Source organism: Olea europaea, chromosome 22 (genome assembly GCF_002742605.1).
Source record: "Olea europaea var. sylvestris chromosome 22, O_europaea_v1, whole genome shotgun sequence".
NCBI lineage: Eukaryota > Viridiplantae > Streptophyta > Magnoliopsida > Lamiales > Oleaceae > Olea > Olea europaea.
Genome location: NC_036258.1, coordinates 9825934 through 9845647, shown reverse-complemented (window position 1 = coordinate 9845647; position 19714 = coordinate 9825934). Strand labels below are relative to the sequence as shown.

Genomic DNA, 19714 nt, shown 5'->3' with positions numbered 1-19714 from the left:
ATTCTGCTAGGTATCATCTCTCCCCGGTTGATACCAGTCTTTCCCTCGTTGGCGAGCGGACGTCCCTTTCTCCGTCGTCCGCCACCATAAAACGTATGTACATTGGCAGCGCCGCCCAATATGGCTATCTTGAAACCTTTCCAACTTTTAGAAATAAACATCATTTCTGCCCAAGATTTGGAGCATGTGTCGAGGAAAATGAAAACATATACCAAAGCATGGGTGCATTCGGATCGAAAACTTTCTTCGAGTGTTGATGCCAAAGGCCATGTCAATCCTACATGGAATGACAAATTTGTTTTTAGGGTCGATGAAGAATTTCTTCGACGAGATACATCTGCAGTTATGATTGAAATTTACGCGGTGAATTGGTTCCGGGATACCCTTGTTGGCACCGTGCGTGTCCTCGTCGGAAACCTCATCCCGCCGCCGCCTTTGAGGAAACGCCACCATTTTGGAATGCGTTTTGTTGCACTTCAGGTATGTAAATTGATTTGTTTTCCGATCATTCTTGTTTCTTCTGAATCTTGTTGGCATTTATGGGATTGTTCATTATTATCTCACCAAAATATACCATAGTCACCCCATTTGGTTTAAAATATAATCCATTCGAAATATATACATTTTTTTCTTTCGATCCGTCTTGCATATTAGTTTTATTTGATGACATGAATATGAATTCGGACAAAACATAATCATGAATCATGACCATATACGATAATATTATTGAATTGTGTAGAGTCTAGTCATAGAGCCGTAAATTTATTCGTCATTAGACTAATTGTATTGTTGGGTTCAAATTAAGTCGATTTAATTTTTAATTTTTTTTTTCCGGAAATAAACAACTAATTGTAAAGCGAGCGAATCTCAAACTAAATACTCGGTCAAAGGTACGAAATGAATTTAAAAAATAAAAAACGGAAATGGTAATAGAAAGATTTGTCCTACATATGCAAATCAAAATCAGGCAGACCGTTACAAAAAAGTAAAAATTTCAAAATTTCAAAATAAAAATTTTATTTTACTTTTTATTATATTTTTAAAATTATTACGTAATTAGATTTGAATATAAATAACATGCATGCATGTTTCAGGTTCGTCGTCCATCAGGGCGTCCGCAGGGAATATTGAACATTGGCGTGGCCCTTCTCGACAGCTCCATGCGAAGCATGCCACTGTACAGACAACTCAGTGCTTCGGCAGTTGGAATTCGAGATCTAATGGAGGATTCAAATCTTCATAATTCAAACAACAATCAGCCTCCAAATTTGAAACCCATTTTTCAGCGTTCGAAAAGTGAACGCAGCGAGCGCTTTACTTTTGATAGTTTTTCTATGGCTAACAGTTCATTAGTTGCTATCCCGGGACAGAGAGACAATGGGAGTTGCATTTTGAGTTTTTCAGAAATTGAGGATCCAGTTGAAGGCACGAAGAAGAAGGGGAAAGCGAGTTCGGTTATCAATGGCGCGGAATTGGTAGGGAAAACTAGGCAGAAAGGGAAGAAAGGAAAGGCAAGCTCTGTTGTAAGTGATTCGATTTTTAGCAAAAAATCTTCTGTTTATGTTAAGAATGTGAATCAAGATTTGACAACAAAATACCAGAGAAATAAGGATGAAATTGAGAAGAATAATGGCACACAAGGTGAAGAACATAAGGTGTTTGATAAGGTGCATGTGAGAGATGGTAAGAAAATTGGGGATGAAAAACCTCCAATCCCGATACCCAATGGATATGGCTATGGTCAAGCAAAAGGGTCGTTGCCAAGTGGCAAGTTTGTGCCGTTCAAACCAAGTTCAACTTTGTCCATCTCCGAAGTTGGGCCGTCTCCTTCTGAGGTGGCGGCAGCATTGGCTGCCCGGGAAAGGAAATATCCTTTGGATGATTACGAAAGCTCGGTTTTGAGTGGCTGGAGCTTGGATGATAGCATTGAAGGGCCAATGTCAAAACTTGAGAGGTGGCGGAAGGAGCTGCCTCCAATTTACGACCGTGGCTTTTCGACGAGTAGCTTCTCATCGACCAGCCAACAACGTGTTCGACGGCGCAATGATAGAGGTGGAAATGGCTTATTCTCGTGCTTTGGAGTCATATGTGGATACGAGTGCCAGTGCGTTTGCGGGCAGCCTCCCGGAAGAAAGAGCAGTCACAGCACCAAACACTACAGCCCATCACTTTCATACCTTTGAGGCAGATTATCGTAGTCGTTTTTCTTGGCGAAGATGAATTTTTTGGCGAAGTGGATTCTATGGTCCTTGACAGTAATAAGCAAGCAAAACATTAAAAAAATTAAAAAATTAAAAAAATAAAATTGAAATCTTGTTTACTCCAGTATCAAGTTCAATTCACTACGTACAGTGGAGGATTGTCCATTGAAGCATTGAGGTGGTGCAAGTTCAAGGAGAAGTTCATGATGAGCCTATTCAATCTTCCATTAACTGGTTATCTATTTTTCACCATTTTCCTGTAATTATGTATCTGTTTAGTTTTGTCTATCAAAGAAAAGTTCCAAAACAATTCTAATCAATCTATAATAAGTTCCTGAATTCTTTTGTTTTTTTTTATACTGTTGTTTTCATGTTCTGATTTCAGAATGTTGACTCATAATGTAAATATTTATGATCTCAATAAAAATTTCATGTTGAGATTACTCTCAACTGTTTATTGATACATAATTATTACATATTTTTTCCATTCTTAGTTTTTTGTAGTTTGAGGGATGAAGTTCCTCTAGCTACTAGTGTAGCTCAATGTCTAAATTGATAAGGAAACAGATCATTGCTGGCTAAGAACAAAGATGATGAAGGGACGAGCGAAGGCTGCACAGTGGCTTGTGGAGACGTATGTGGCGGATGGAAATTCGACAAAAATCAGAATTTTCGTCTGGCGTCTGGTTCACGGTGTGGTGCCTAAATGTAGCGAGTTAGGTTGAGCGGAAATGTAAAACTTGTGAGGTTGTTGAGACAAATATTCGTGCTTTTCTAAGTGTTAAAGAGTGGCAAGGCAATCTGAAAAGCCACGGCCTGGTGGGGAGTTTTTAAACACCTTAGCAAACTCAGTTTGACCAATATTATTTTGCTTTCCTTGGCCGTGAATTAAAGGTGGTCTCCGAACTGGTTGCAGGGACTGTCCGGATGATATGGGGAGATCGCAGTCAGATGGTCCATAATGACAAGGCTCAAGGGCGCGTGCTCATGAGCCGTGTTGTGAGTTTGTTGCTTCTATGGGCGTCTCCCAACTCACAAACAGGAAGGAACAGCCAGCTGTGGTTCAATGGCTGCCTCCGGCTGCTGGGACATCGAAACCGAATACCAATGCAGGGGTGATTGTGGGCTCAGGCCGTGTGGGTGCTGGTGCTGTGATCTGAGAACGGCCGAATGCGGTGGTTGCTGAGAGTGATTCATTCCGAGTAGTGCAAGTTTTGTTGTCTAATTTAAGTTCGCTACATTATGAACCTTTTCTTTATTGTAGCTTTGTTACGTGAAGTAAGTTGTGGTTCGTGTTGCTTTGTACCTAGACTAGGCAGCATGATGGCCCATAGACTTGCTTCTATTGTTACACAATCTCTGGTTTGATTATATTCCAACATTTATTTTCAGGATGTTTGTGGTAATTTATAATTTTATACACTTGCATAGATCCATTACTCTCTTTATCTTGATTCTAGCATAGCAGGGTTATCATACACCATCTCACATTGCAACATGCGACTCTGTAATGTGCCGACCAATGCAATTATGCGAAGAAGCCTGTTGAACATAATGAATGAATCCTTGATCGGTTGGAAAGAATAATGTTATTTAGCACCAGTGCTATAACACTCGTGTAGATGATGCCATGTAATAGACTCGGGCATATGTAAAATTAAGTGACTCATTTAATTGTATTTCTCATTAAATGTCATATTAATGCCATGTAATATGATATTTTAACACAAGTGAAGTTAAATAGCGTTACCGTTGAAAAAATCTAGCCACTTAAAAAGTCATGGCCAATTGACTTTGGTCCAATACTTCTTAGTCGCTCCTTCAATCGAGTGTTTTACAATGTGCAATCGTAGACCCTCAAAACTTCTTATTGCACTCAACCTATGAAGTTTGACGCCATTATATATTCAAAATGAACTTTATTATTTGTACACTGGTTTTTGACACTTTGGTTGACATTTGCATTGTTGTCAAGTATCAATTGGATAAAAAACTGTTTGAAATTTAAAATGTTTAATATGATAATACCATGTGGCAAAGTATAAACTAAAGTAAACATCATAGTGTAAATGTAGCAATGTTCTTTCAAAAATTATTTTTTTTCTCAACTTCATTTTCAACTATATATTTCATGATATCCACAATTTTTTAAGCACAAATTTCCTCCAAACAATCCTTCATTCCTAGTTTTTCATGTAATTCATGCAAATACACTATCAAGTTAACAAGCTTTATTTAGAACTTTGCCTCTCGAATTTAACTCTTAAGAAGTACGAATGTCTCTGTTTGTACTGTATCATAACTATGAATATTATGTGATCTTCAAGGATTGCTTTACAATTTATATTTGACGATATTCTCCCAAATGCAAATTGATATTTAAATGTGTAGTGAAATTTTTCTAATCACGCGAGTATCAAACGTTCAACTCAAGTCATATCTTCTCCATCTCCACCAAATTCAAACCCTCGAAAAACTTTGAAATGCACCCACCACTACCACTGACACGGCTAACCCATCGTCACCAACACCATTCATCTCCAGTTACAGATTTGTTTTCCAATTTGGATCTCAAAACCATAAAATGCTTGTGAATTTTATCAATCCATTTGTGTTTTTCTACTAGGATTTCACTTGTAAATTTTTATAAATGTGTAATGTTAAGATTTGAATTTAAGGTACTATGACATTATCAGAATTACTTCATTGAAAATTTTATATTGTTCAAAGAAAAAATTATTTATATTTATACCTTTGACAACATATGTTATGTTGGGTTCGAACCCTGGACCTTTGGTCATATTGCTTCCACATTTTTAAAGCTGAAATCGTGTTTAATAAGTTTGACACTTCNACACGTGTGATGATGGTGGCCGTTGGATCAGGCTTCTGGATGCTTCTGATATTATTTACTTTGATTGGACTCATTTCACTCAGTTAAATCGTCATTTTCTTCTAGGGTTTTATCTCTGCCGTTTGAGTTCATACGCTCTTTTTGAAAACTCTTCGTGTTTTCTCTTCTGTGATATAGTTTCTTGAGAGAAAATAGTGAGAAAATACAGTAATCTCACTATAATACTACTGATTGTATGAATGCTTAACTTTTCTGAGTGATTAGTGACTAGAATCTGAGTGATTCTTGAGTTCGGTAGTGCTTTGTAACAGATCTGAGTGATCTGAGTGATTCCTGTGAGAAGCATAGTTCAATCATCCTCGTGTAAAAAGATAAGTCTCTGTGACTATCTTGTGATCTGTACTTCTGTATTTTGACTTCCATATTTTGAGTTTTTTAGTGCAACCGAGCTAGATCCGTTTTATAATGGATGCTCAACAGGGGATTAGGCTTTAAGCTGAACCTCTGGGGCTTCGGTCTAAAAATCTTTGTGTTTACACTTTACTTTCTGCATTTAAATTTCTGTTTTGAATGGTTTGTGTAAATTTTGGTTTAATCGTGAATGATTTCTTTGATTAACAGTGGTATCAGAGCTTTGTGACTTCTCGATTAATCTGGATTTCTGAAACCTGCTTCAAAAGACAGTCAACTCAGTTGATGGAGGAATCTGAGTTCTTACGAACTCTTTGGTGAGATCTTTCCTGTATCTTGAAATTAGTAATTTCATATTGCTTGACTCCTGAATTTTTTCCCTTGATTTACCTTGTACTATTAAAACTCCAGTGATTGGTCTTTGTCCAAAGACTCTTGAAGTCTTGGGAATTTGAGATAACAACTCTGTGAGAAGTACAATTGGAAGATCTTGTAGGAGAAGTCAGTTGAGGCACAGTGTTTTTGAAATCTCTGTTCAGTTATAATACTGCCTCCTGTAATAAGTATTAACTCTTTACTGTCTTGAGAAATTTGTTTAAAGTGTATTGTTAAATTGGCACTAAAAAGATTTTGAGTTTGCTGTTGTCTCCAACTGTGTATGTTCCTGTGTGTTTCTTGAACTTAGTACTGTATATTGTGTATTAACTAAGTGTTATACTCAGTATGGCTACTGCTAAGTTTGAATTGAAACTGTATGATGGGAGAGGAGACTTTAGTATGTGGAGTCAGAAAATGAGAGCTATATTGATGCAATTAAAATGTGCTAAAGCTCTTGATAATTCATGGCCTACTGGTATTGAAGAAGATAAGAAAACTGAATTGGAAGAAATAGCCTGGAGCACTATCTTCTTATACCTTTCTGACAATGTGATCAGGTCCATAGGAGAAACTAAAACTGCAGAAGACTTATGGACTAAGTTGAAGGCTAAATATGAACCAAAAACTGTCCCAAATTTTTTACTAAAACAGTTTTTCTCATTTAAAATGGATCCTTCAGTAGATTTGGAAGAAAATCTTGATAGATTTACCAATCTGACCCAAGACCTCACCAACTATGATGAAGAATTATCAGAAGATCAGTTGGCCGTGGTATTGTTGAACTCCATTAGTGACAGACACAAAGACCTTAAAAATGCCTTAGAGTATGGTAGGGATAGTCTTACCACTGATATTATAATAACTGCTTTAAGAAATAGGGTACTTGAACTGAAATCTGAGTCTACCAATAAACAATATAGTGAAAATTTACTGATAAAAAGTAAAATTGTTGGTAGATCAAACTTTCATTCAAAATTTTCTAATGAACCTAAAAAGAAGTTTTTTGATAAAACAAGATCTCAGAATAAGGCAAAAGGTAAAAAGTGCTATTATTGTGGTAAATTAGGTCACTTTGCTAAGGATTGCTATAAAAAAACAGAATGATTCTAAAGAGAAGAAAGTCAGTGAGGGAAATACTATTATGTCATGTGACACACTTCAATCTGACAATGGTTTAGTCCTTGTTAATGTTGAAAGAAACTTAAATCAAGAGTCGATTCTAGATTCAGGATGTTCTTTCCACATGTGTCCTAAGAAAAACTACTTTCTTAATTTTGAAAAGTCTAATGGAGGACAAGTTGTCATGGGGAACAACATGACTTGCAAAGTTAAAGGTATTGGAACCATAAAACTTCTTTTAGAAAATGGCAGAATCTTACTTTTAGAAAATACCAGATTTGTACCAGATTTAGAAAGAAACTTAATTTCCTTAGGAATGTTAGATGATATGGAGTTTGACATAAAATTGGGTCAAGGACAAACAAAAATCTTTAGGGGAAGTGATTTAGTCACTTATATCCCAAAGAGACATGGTCTATACTTCTTAAATGCTAAACCTCTTATGGGTCTGTCTAATACAGTTTTAAATGATGATTTTAATCTAGCAAAATTATGGCATGGTAGACTTGGTCACATTGGTACAAAAGGTCTGAATGCTCTTAAAACTAAAGGTGTTTTTGGAAAATCAAACATTGGTGAAGTTTCAAATTGTGAAGAGTGTTTGATTGGCAAACAAACTAAACTCCTATTTTCACTTAGTACCTTTAAATCAAAGAAAATTCTTGAGTATGTTCATGCTGATTTGTGGGGGCTTGCTTCTACATCTACCTTGTCTGGGTTTAAATATTACTTGCTGATTGTGGATGATTTTTCAAAGAAAATATGGGTTTTTCTTTTGAAAACTAAAGATGAAACTTTCATCCTTTTTAGATATTGGAAAACCCAAATTGAAAATCAGACTGATTTAAAAATCAAAACATTAAGAACAGACAATGGGCTAGAGTTTTGCAATTATGACTTTGATACTTTTTGTAAAGAACATGGCATTTTAAGGCATAAAACTGTCACCTATACACCTCAACAAAATGGCACTGCTGAAAGGATGAATAGGACATTATTAAATAAGGTCAGATGCATGCTTTTAAGCTCAGGACTACCAAAATTATTTTGGGGGGAGGCTGTAAAAACTGCTGCTTATTTAATTAATAGGAGTCCTACAAGTTCTTTGAATTATAATGTGCCTGAATTTGTGTGGTCTCAAAAACTTGTGATTTACTCATATTTGAAAACTTTTGGTTGTGCTGCATATGCACATCAAAACATAGGAAAACTTGAGCCTAGGTCTCTAAAATGTGTGTTTTTGGGATATGCTGAAAATGTCAAGGGATATAGACTGTGGGTACATAGTGAGAAAGGTTATAGGGTCATTATAAGAAGAGATGTTGTTTTTAATGAGTCTTGCATGCCATGTTTAGAAGGAAATCAAAGAAATGTTTCTGATAATAATGCTCAGATTGAGGTGGAGCCTATTAAATTTGGAAATAACAATGATGTACCATTAGAAGCTGAAAATGCTGATTCAAATCTGAATGAAAATGATATTGATCAGAGAGAGACTGAACCTATTAATCTCACAGATTTACCTCCTGATGGATACCAATTATCTCGGGATAGGGAAAGGAGACAAATTAGGCCACTTGCTAGATACAATACTGATGAATTTGCTTCCTTTTTCACCTATCAAGATGAAACTGAGACTGAACCTTACTCTTATTATGAAGCTATAAAATCAAATGATAGTAAGAAATGGTTAGCTGCCATGGAGGAGGAAATGGACTCCTTATATAAGAATAAGACTTGGGATCTGGTTGACAAACCTAAGGAAAAGAAATTAGTTGATTGCAAGTGGATATATAAAATTAAAGATGGGGAGGAGGGCAACAATAATGTTAGGTACAAGGCCAGACTTGTTACTAAAGGGTTTACCCAAAAACAAGGGGTTGACTATGATGAGATTTTTTCCCCAGTAGCTAAATATACCACTATTAGATGCATTCTTGCTTTGGTTGCTCAATTTGAGTGGGAATTAGATCAATTAGATGTTAAAACTGCCTTTTTGTATGGTGATTTAGATGAATTGATCTATATGAGACAACCTGTAGGTTTTGAAAAGGGTGATCCAAATAAAACTGTGTGTTTATTAAAAAGGTCTTTGTATGGGCTAAAACAAGCTCCTAGACAGTGGTATAAACGTTTTGACTCATTTGTGTTAAAACTTGGCTTTAATAGAAGTAGCTATGACACATGTTTGTATCATAAAGGTAATGATAATAATAATTCTCTTTACTTGATTCTCTATGTTGATGATATGCTTCTTGCCAGTAGCTGCAAATCTGAAATTGAAAATATTAAACAAAAACTTAAATCTGAATTTTAGATGAAAGATCTTGGCCCTGCCAAGAAGATTCTTGGTATGCAAATTGTTAGAAATAAAGAAAAAGGGTTGCTGTTCTTAAATCAACAAAACTATGTGAATAAAGTTTTGAAAAAATTTAACATATTTGAATGTAGATCAGTATCTTTACCTCTTGCAAATCATTTTATTCTTACATCAGATGCTTGTCCTAAAACTGAAGAAGAATTGTCTAGAATGTCAAGAATTCCTTATGCTAATGCTATAGGATCAATAATGTATTTGATGATATGTACTAGACCTGACTTAGCCTACAGTATCAGTGTCTTGAGTAGATTTATGGCCAACCCTAGTGAAAGTCACTGGGAAGCTGTAAAATGGTTGATGAAATACTTAAAGGGAACATCTGATATATGATTAATATTTAAAATGAATAAAGAAGGGGTAATACTAAAAGGATTTACTGATTCTGATTTTGTTGGAGATAGAGACAATAGGAGATCCACTTCATCTTACTTTTTTACCTTTTGTGGTACTGTTGTTAGTTGGAAATCTCAGTTACAAAAAATTGTTGCTTTATCCTCTACTGAGGCAGAATACATTGCTGCTACTGATGCCATCAAAAAAGGTATATGGTTAAATGGTCTTTTAAATGAGCTTGGTTTTGTGAACACTAGTCCTACTTTATATTCTGATAATCAGAGTGCAATACATTTGAGTAAAAATCCCATGTTTCATGATAGAACTAAGCATATAGATGTTAAATATCATTTTATAAGAGATGTAATATCAAAAGGATTGTTAAATATTGCAAAAGTTGCTACTTTACATAATCCATCTGATATGGGAACAAAAGTAATACCTTTAAATAAGTTTTAGAACTGTTTAAAGATATTGTCTATTGATTCTTTTCACTAACTGTGCAGGAACTAGAGCAAATGAAATTGTAAAATGTTGGTTAAGCTCCTGGCTGCACTATACTCAAAACTGTTGGAAGCAAGGTGGAGATTGTTGGGTTCGAACCTTGGACCTTTGGTCATATTACTTCCACATTTTTAAAGCTGAAATCGTGTTTAATAAGTTTGACACTTCTTTCATTTTTAAATAACAACATTATACTGGATCATGACACGTGTGATGATGGTGGCCGTTGGATCTGGCTTCTGGATGCTTCTAATATTATTTACTTTGATTGGACTCATTTAACTCAGCTGAATCGTCATTTTCTTCTAGGGTTTTCTCTCTGCCGTTTGAGTTCATACGCTCCTTTTGAAAACTCTTCGTGTTTTCTTTTTTGTGATATGGTTTCTTGAGAGAAAATAGTGAGAAAATACAGTAATCTCACTGTAATACCACTGATTGTATGAATGCTTAACTTTTCTGAGTGATTAGTGACTAGAATCTGAGTGATTCTTGAGTTCGGTAGTGCTTTGTAACAGATCTGAGTGATCTGAGTGATTCCTGTGAGAATCATAGTTTAATCATCCTCGTGTAGAAAGATAAGTCTCTATGACTATCTTGTGATCTGTACTTCTGTATTTTGACTTCCATATTTTGAGTTTTTTAGTGCAACCGAGCTAGATCCGTTTTATAATGGATGCTCAACATGGGATTAGGCTTTAAGCTGAACCTCTGGGGCTTCGGCCGAAAAATCTTTGTGTTTACACTTTACTTTCTGCATTTAAATTTTTGTTTTGAATGGTTTGTGTAAATTTTGGTTTAATCGTGAATGACTTCTTTGATTAACATGTTACACCCTAGGAAAACAATGGACTCACGATATTATGTTCATCACCAGAGGTCAAAGTGTCTCAAAATGGTTTGATATATGAAGAGGAGGCACATTCGAAAACTCCACTGAGGCATGATGTCACCGAAGTGATATAGTTTGAGACGTCTACATGTTTCGAGGCGTCGCTTCTAAAGCGTGAGATTGACCAAGGCGTTATGCGACGGAGAGGAAGGCATAGATCAAGAATGCATGAGTTGTGTAAAGAATAATCAGACTTAGAATATATTGGATAAAATAACACAAGACAAAGGTGACTAGAAAAAAGTCATGAGAATGTTGAAGGTGAGGCCAAGTCCTTGTCCTTTACAGTAGTACTAAGATACATACAACATGATACCGAATTAATTCAGGATGACAACTGGACAATCCTTGATCTTGCAAAGATCCAGCCTGAACAAGACAAATATTGCCCGACTAATCGAGGACGGGGGGATAAAGTCCCTGCCTAAATTTGGGTATGGGGTTGAGATGAAGAACATGATCCCTATCCCGATTAGTAAATATATTTTAATAGTTACGAATACTCATATAAATACAAAAATTTTACTAATTTACTAATAAAAATAAAAGACTACAAATTCATTTCTTGAGCCATTGATAAGTCCTTTTATAGACTCGTCTTTCAACACGTTTACATAAATAATTCAATATGATCCTTTTAATGCATTTATATTTAAAGTGTTGTGGCTTTGGTAATGATTTTCATCTTGTCCATATTGAAAAACTATCATTCATATTAGAGAAGGAATGTGCTGTAGTTTCATCTTAAACTTTTAATTTCCACTCAACATAAATCTCACTTTCTTCCCACATTTGGTGACCAAATGGCTAAAGACAATTTTTATGAGACACAACTTAGTGGGAATTGCCAAAAATCAGTATAAAGAGAGGATAAACCATCCAGGGCAAATAAACTCAGAAAAGCTCTTTCAATAGCTACTGAAAATGACCCTCCCTTCTTACAAGAAACCCTTTACGGCTTGAAATATGTGGTTAAAATCAATTACTGACTTTAACTTAGAAAAAATTGAATTTTAATTTCTACCAAACAAGGACTTGACGAATGCCTGTTATTTAGAAATTAATATCCGTGGCCTCAAGACTCGTTCGACGGACATTCTCAATGTAGTATTATACATTACAACATAGTATTAGAGGGCTAGAATTTATTTCTTTCTAAATTACTTAATCATGGTTGAGCAATCTCACAAAGAATAGCAACAAATCTCTAAAATATCACAGCATGTAAAAATCTGAACACAGAAGCATCTTGAGAAGTCATTATTGCAGATACAATGTACATAATCATGAAATGCATCAGTTGAGAACCTTACTGCAAAAACTCTCTTGGATCGCTTACAAAACCAGTCAATGCCGATGCTGCAGCAGTATACGGAGAAGCTAGATAAATCTGTCCTTCTTTATGGCCCATACGACCTGGGAAGTTTCTATTTGTTGTTGAGACACAGACCTGAAGATTATGAAACAGCATATTAGTCGAGTGTGTCTTACTATAGGAAGAGAACAATGATACTCATGTAGAACCGTGATAATTTATCTCCAATCACACAAATATGGATAACCACATGAAATTAAAGAAACAAGGACACCATTATCCCAGATACTGTAGTACATAAAAAGCAGCACCTGAATATGGATATTATGACATTTAGAGATTTAGTCCCTGTTTTACATCCTTTATTTCAAAACTCTTTCCTATATACTCATATTCAATCACACATTCACACAATAAAATATTCGGTATGCAAACCCAAAATTTTTCCCAATTTTTCGCCACACATTCTCCAAAAATTCATTATTCAAAATGTTGTTTTTGCCAATTCACGGCCATTAAACAGGGCCTAAATCATATTAGCGTATGCTTGTTTGAGGAACAAATAAAATCCTCACCAAATAAAATACAAATAGCTTGCCTGAGGTTCATTCATACGCGCGTAAGTATCTCTGGGTCCACCCAAACAAGCACCACAACTTGGACTTGCAGGTGTGTTACATCCAGCTTCTTCAAATATCTGCGAGCAAGTTTTACCACCTGATCCGGGGACTGGGAGGCTATATATGTCCATCCAGACCTAAGAAATAGTTATACATCAAGTCACATTACAAGGATGCATTCTTTGATTTCATTTACAATATATAAACAAATAGCGGAACATAAATTCAGTAGTACAGGGAATAGATCATACCTTTTGCGTAGCAGGAACAAGGAATGTTGGAACTTTGACCTTTTTCCCCTGCGTATTTTGCGATTAAGCTTTCGCTTAAAAAATAAAAATAAAAGACAAAGGAAAGTTCACACCAAGTTGGTACATTATCTAAGAAAAATATCTTATGCTACTAGGACTCTTCTAAAACGGAGAAGTACCCCTTGTCAAACACAATACTGAGAGTTCCCCCACATATTTTGCAATTAAGCTTTAGCTTAAAAAATAAAAATAAAAGACGAAAGAAAGTTCATACCAAGTTGGTACATTATCGTTTGTCAAGAAGAAAAATATCTTATGTTACTAGGACTCTTCTAAAACGGAGAAATACCACTTGTCAAACACAATACTCAGTCTCAGAAGAGTGAATAGAATAGATGTCCAACAGTTCACATTCAGGATATACAAATAGGGGTGGGTATGGTCCGGTTCAGTTCGGTTCTAACAAGAATCAAAATGGACCCGACATTTTCAGGTATTTAGTCAGTAGAACTATCAGGTCCAAATTTAATAATGGAACCGTAAGAGTTCGATTCCATTCGATTCCTAGGTTCTATATTATAATTAATTTTTTTAATATTTACAATGCTATATTAATTAGTTTTCTATCTCTGTAAGTTCACATCAATGTTTTCCCTTTTGTCCTTATCTTTTTATTTAATACTAGCTTACAAGATAGATGTTATTTCTTAATTACATAGTTCTAGTAAATGAGACTAGGAAGAGGCTTGATCGTATAAAACTTTTAGAATACTTTTTTGGGGGTTAAGTAGAACAAAGTTGGAGTATATCTAATGCCCTTTTGGTATAGTAAGAATACGGACCGTAATGGAATTAATTATCACAGATGATCATGTCGTATAAAGTTTACTCCATAAATTAAGGGAATGACAACTTTAGTGGTCCTGCTTGTAGACCTAAAGAAACTCTAATTTACAAAATAATGCGATTTCAGTAGAATATGTTAGACCAAAATTAACACGACATGCTGTGGCTGCCAAAACTAAGATTGCATTCAATCTTCAAGTATATATAGCTAAAACCAAACAGAATGGCAAGAAATGATTTATGTAGCCAATATCAAATTATATTTAAAAAAAGGTTTAGTTTTTCTTTTTGTCTTGGATTCTACGAGAGTACTGCATGATATCTAGATCACTGTGATGAATGGAAGTTTGTGAAATCATATGAAAAATCAATTAGGAAAGAAGACAATCAATAAATTAATGAAATTAAGAAGATCAGACAAACCTTAAGTAAGAGCTTTCCAGTACCCAGCACAAAACCAGCATCAGTATTACCAATTCCAGTTGCAAACTGACCAAATGCTCCAGCAGTACATGTGTGTGAGTCTGTACCCAGCAAGACCTAATGACAGAAATAAATAATCCAAGAATTATCCAGGATAATAGTGAGTGAATGATTGTATAGTTCTCTAATTTTGGTAAACACAAAGTACCTCTCCAGGTCTGCAATGTCCTTCTTGGGCAAGAGCTACATGGTACGCCTTTATAATCTAGATTCACCTGTATGTCAGCACGTCGAGTTTTAATCTCTATTACACACAAACCCATGTCAGAAAGAAGCCTTTAGCATCAAATAGATGGTGTAGCCGTACCTTGAAATTCCCGAGATCTTTAATATCATAGAAATATTTAATATTTTGCTCAGTACAGAAATCCCTCAAGATATCCACATTACGATTTGCTCGTTCATCAGTAGTGAAGATATAATGATCAGGTATGATAACAACCTATTCGCGATCCCAGACCTGTGACAGTGAAAGAGAGAAGCAACAACTAAATTTGAAGATTGGGTGAGTTATATTTATCATCGGACTAGGGAAAAAGTAATTAACTACTAAACTCTTCAACTATGAACCTTATCTTTTACTATTTTTTGAAGGAAGAAGTAAAAGTCAAACATAAACATAGTTTATTGTGATTGTTTATGGCTTAAAAGTTTTTGAATTCCTTTCATTATCATTCAAGCATATTTGTAAAAAGGAAATAGCAACAAAATGACATGAGTTAAGATTGCCAAAATAAAGAATGCGCTAGTGGAATACAAAGTAGCTTCCACCGCTTGTTACTATGACAGAACCATGAATGTACCCATCAGACAGGATAAAGCCCACAATTTTGGGTAAAATATTAAAAAATGGCAATTGCTAAAATTGCCTTTAGTACTATGGGGAAATGGATTTCTTGAATAGCTTAATTTTCAAAGTATTATTAATGCTTCACGCATCTAAAGCAATTATGTGAGATCTTTTTAGCTTAAACCCATAATCTCAGTGGAAGTCGTCACGGGACCAGATAGAGGATTTTTTTTTTTTTTTTTTTTTGGCTGAGCAGACCGAAGATTCAACTGAGAGAAAATTTCAGAATGAGAATGACGTAAAAAGCACAAGTCCCATAAGGTTATCAAGAAGAGCAGAAGTTCAGTTGCTCATTCCTTTCTGTAGATAACCATTGAGTCATAGAGACTACCTAAGCCTAAAAGGAAGAGAGACCAACTCAAAACAAGAAAATGTTACTGTGCCTTTGATTGGAAAAAATTCCAAAAAAATTCTACATTCGGAATCAGCAACTTCCAATTACAGAAAGAGATCCTTTAGTTCAAAATAACGAAGATAGCATGGCTGACCCACTAAATGAAAGTTTATCATGGGACAAGAAGACATGTTTCAATATTGACAGTCATTGTTATAAACTACCTCTACACAGTATGTTCAATATTCTAATGTTCAACAAAGAATTCATTTTCACCAATGCTAAAAATCGAACAAGGGAAGAGTTCTCAGCTTCGATTGAATCATTTTGATGTTTGGCTCTAGGAATTAGGAAACCTTAGAATCTTCAAATAGAATGAATTGTATCACAGCAAGAGTGTATCCATCCTACAATGTTATGTTTGTATAAAATAATCTGTCACATCAAGTGCCTTGGACATAAGAAATGGCGATCTTAATCTACAGCAATAGTTGTTTCTAAATCCAAGCTCCAAAATACACTTGAGATCACAGAATCGTTAAAATTTGTTATCAAAATATGGTCATTCAACTCATCATTCACTCCACTGAAACCTGGGGGTGATGCCAACTCATCTAAAATAAAGTTGCAACATCCACAATTCCAATTCAAATCAATTTTTAAGTCTCTTCAATTCATATCTCAACATAATATTCAGTCCATATAACAATGTTCAATCTCAACAATGTATATCATACCACGAATCTCCTCTCATATCGCTCAATATAAATACTAAAAATTTCACATAGGATTTTAAAATATCAAACAAGAGAAAATGTTCTTTAGCATGTACCTCTGCATTTTCTCCAAACTCTTTCTTGAAAATTCCAATGGCACCAGGGCCACAAACATCATGGGTCATCAAAATATCAACATTCACCCACACATTCTCTCCAGGGACCAACTGGGTTTTCTCTGAAGCCCTTGCTAGTATATTTTCAGTCATGGTCAACCCGGTTTTGACCTGGAAAATATCCCAAATTTACCAAAATCACACCATTAAAATCCAATAAATCAGAAAGCCAGGAGAAAAATGACAAATTTCATCCCAAAAAATGTTCTCACTGAACCAGTTGTGGATGGTTTGCGCTCAGATTGTTGTGGTGCCATCACAGACGCAATTTTCTTGGAGACCGTTTTCTTGGAACTCTGTATATAAAATGAAGGCTGTGAAGAGAAGGCTGAGAACCCCACATCTTTCTGCAGGAAAACGAAAGGAAAAATAGGAGGAAAAGATTAAGTTTTTTTAGCATTTTACCCAAGAAATACATTCATGAATTTATACACAGATACAAATGGACACGTTCAGACCTTGATGAAAGGTGAAGAGCTTGGAATGATGGTCGAGGAAGCCATTATAAATTGTTTTCTACCAGGACGGATCAAGGATTTTCGATAAGGAGGCTGAAACTTAAGAAAATCAGTAATAAAATTTATATACAATAAAAATGAGAGACATCTTTGTAATCCTATATTGCCTCTTCCATCCTTAATAACTGAGAAGTCAGAATCTTGGATGCATTCTTAGTTCAATCTCTTATCCCATTAACTCCATTGAAAAAAAGGTAGAGGATTCTGAAAGTGTTCACGAATTTGTTTCGATTTAAAACTATCGCAAGTGTACGATTCGTTAACAAGTAATAAAGTGAATTAAATGAATCCGAATATCGTCCCACAGAGATTGATTAGCTCAATTTTACTTATCGTCGCCTTAACCGAAACTAAATTAGTAGAGTGAATGTGAACCTAATTAAAACCCTAATTGTGGAAAGAAAACCTTAATTATGCAATTTTTATAATTGAATTAAATTAAATATGCAAAACGCTATTTTTAACAATCTAGAATTAAATCAAATGTTGAGAATGCATGTTTGTTGTAATCAATAGAAATTAAACACACTAGGATCACGATTTCCCATGCAATTATCACATTAAAACCCTAGTTTCACAATGTGACAACACATTTCAATTGTGACGAATCAATGTTCCTAACTTTATCCAATACTCTCTCTCGAGATGTATCGAACATATTTCTACATACCGCTGGCCTATATTTCTATGACAAGTGCATATATAAAAATGCATGCAATTTTATGAACACTTAAAAATTCACGTAGGGCTTAGCGGTATATTTCTATCCTCTATCGAACCCTACGATGATTTATATTATGTCGAACCTATTCCGATTTTCTCGAATGCAAGAATAAATCACCAAAACTCACACAATTACGGGCCCTTAATTGCGGAAACAATAATTGGATATAAATCATTCAAAAAAATAGAAATATGTCTTAATATCAAATTGCAAAACTAGAAAATTAAAGATCAAATTATATGGTACATCGATCTCCTTGCACATGAAAATTTAGCCTAACATAGTTAAAATAACAAAATACATCAGGTTTTGAATAAAAAGCATCACCGGGTTATGAAATCTTGAAGAAATCTTGAAGCTCTTCGTGCCAATCTTCGTTCTTGCACTCAAAATCCTCTCCAAGAAGTGTTTTTCTGCCTCCAATACGTTCTCCCTCTTTTTGGACGTCTTTTGGTATTTATAACGCGTGAAAATTAGGTTACCAAAAGAGTTTTAATTGTATAAGGAAACTGCAGAATTGGCCCCGAATCTTATTCTATGCGACCACATAGTACATTTCTATGCTGTCGCATAGAGTAAAAAAAATTTGAGAAAAAATTCTAGCGAGGCCTCTTTGCAACCGCATAGAGTTTATACTATGCGACTGCATAGTTATATCATTCTTTCCGTCGAACTTGGAAATAACTTTCTTTCCTAATCTCTGATTGAAGTAATTCAAAGTGCATTGAGAAGAAAACTCAAAGATCTACACTTTTGATAGAAATAAGTTTCCTCAAATTCTGATGTTTACTATGCCAAAAATGGATCTCAAGTAGAGACTAAAAATCACAAGTATAGCTTTTTCGCCTGAAAGTTGATATTTGATAATACTTCGACCATATTTCACCTCTTTGACTCTTTTCCTCATCCGATTGACCTCTAACACTCTTGAATCTTCATTCCATTGCCTGTCTCATCTATGGATTATTTGCAACTTGGTCCCCGAATTTTCAGTTTCTTCAACTTTAGTCCGTTTTCGCTTGTTTCTTTTATTTCAATCATCTCATAATATCACCAAATTGGTACTTAGCTCATTCACTTCCTTGATTTGTCCTTTGAACCATCTTTTGGATAATTGCATTTTGATCCCTGAACTATCACTTTGCTCCATTTTAGTCCTTCTTGGCTCTTTTCTCCTGAATTCCACCATTTCCATAGAAACACCTACATTGCATGAATTCAACGAGATTAAGTCACAATTTAAATATTTTGTTCGTAATTAAGTCATATTTGTGATCTCAATAAGTGTGCAAAAACACACTTATCAAACCCCCAAACTTAAACTATTGTTTATTCTCAAATAAGATAGTGACTTATTTCTGAATAAACATAGCTTAATACCCTGTCGTGGCTTAGGATTGAACTAAGTATTTGACTTTATTAAAATTTATCAGTGCAGAAATGACATCAACCTTTACCTGTTAAATACATACTTGACGTGTGTGCGTGAATTCATACCAATATATCAAATTAATGATGGGTTGAGTCCTGACCCCAAGTGGTCAAATGTATCCTTACTCGCTCGAAAGATACACAACCCCACAAACTTATTTTTTCACTCAATTATCCCGGGGTTGTGTTTTAAAATTAGGAGTTTACATAATTGTAGTCCTCACCCTCTCGTAATTTGGATTAATCTCAATATCATAAGTTTATATTTCAACAAGTGAAGGCTCTCCTAAGTTTGACTTCGACACTCAAGATTAACTAGGTTACTTGCCTCGCCTCAAAGGTATATTTTCTTCAACCAAATGTATAAGGGCTTTTCTTCAT

The 19714-nt window shown here is 35.0% G+C and overlaps 1 protein-coding gene and 1 pseudogene across 1 annotated transcript; one reads left to right on the top strand and one right to left on the bottom strand.

Annotated features, from left to right (window-relative positions):
• Positions 1-2558, top strand: LOC111371667. Its single transcript, XM_022993784.1, has 2 exons — positions 1-480; positions 1095-2558. Exons 1-2 carry the CDS (start codon positions 121-123, stop codon positions 2181-2183), a joined length of 1449 nt encoding a protein of 482 aa, XP_022849552.1. The 5' UTR covers positions 1-120; the 3' UTR covers positions 2184-2558.
• A 9585-nt stretch (positions 2559-12143) lies between these two features.
• Positions 12144-17337, bottom strand: LOC111371666 (annotated as a pseudogene).
• Between the last annotated feature and the right edge of the window lie 2377 nt (positions 17338-19714).

Excerpts from the sequence above, each read along its gene's own strand:
- LOC111371667 (XM_022993784.1), top strand. The coding sequence starts at position 121 with ATGGCTATCTTGAAACCTTTCCAACTTTTAGAAATAAACATCATTTCT. Across the intron at positions 481-1,094 it reads TGCGTTTTGTTGCACTTCAG|GTTCGTCGTCCATCAGGGCG; the intron begins GTATGTAAATTG and ends TGCATGTTTCAG.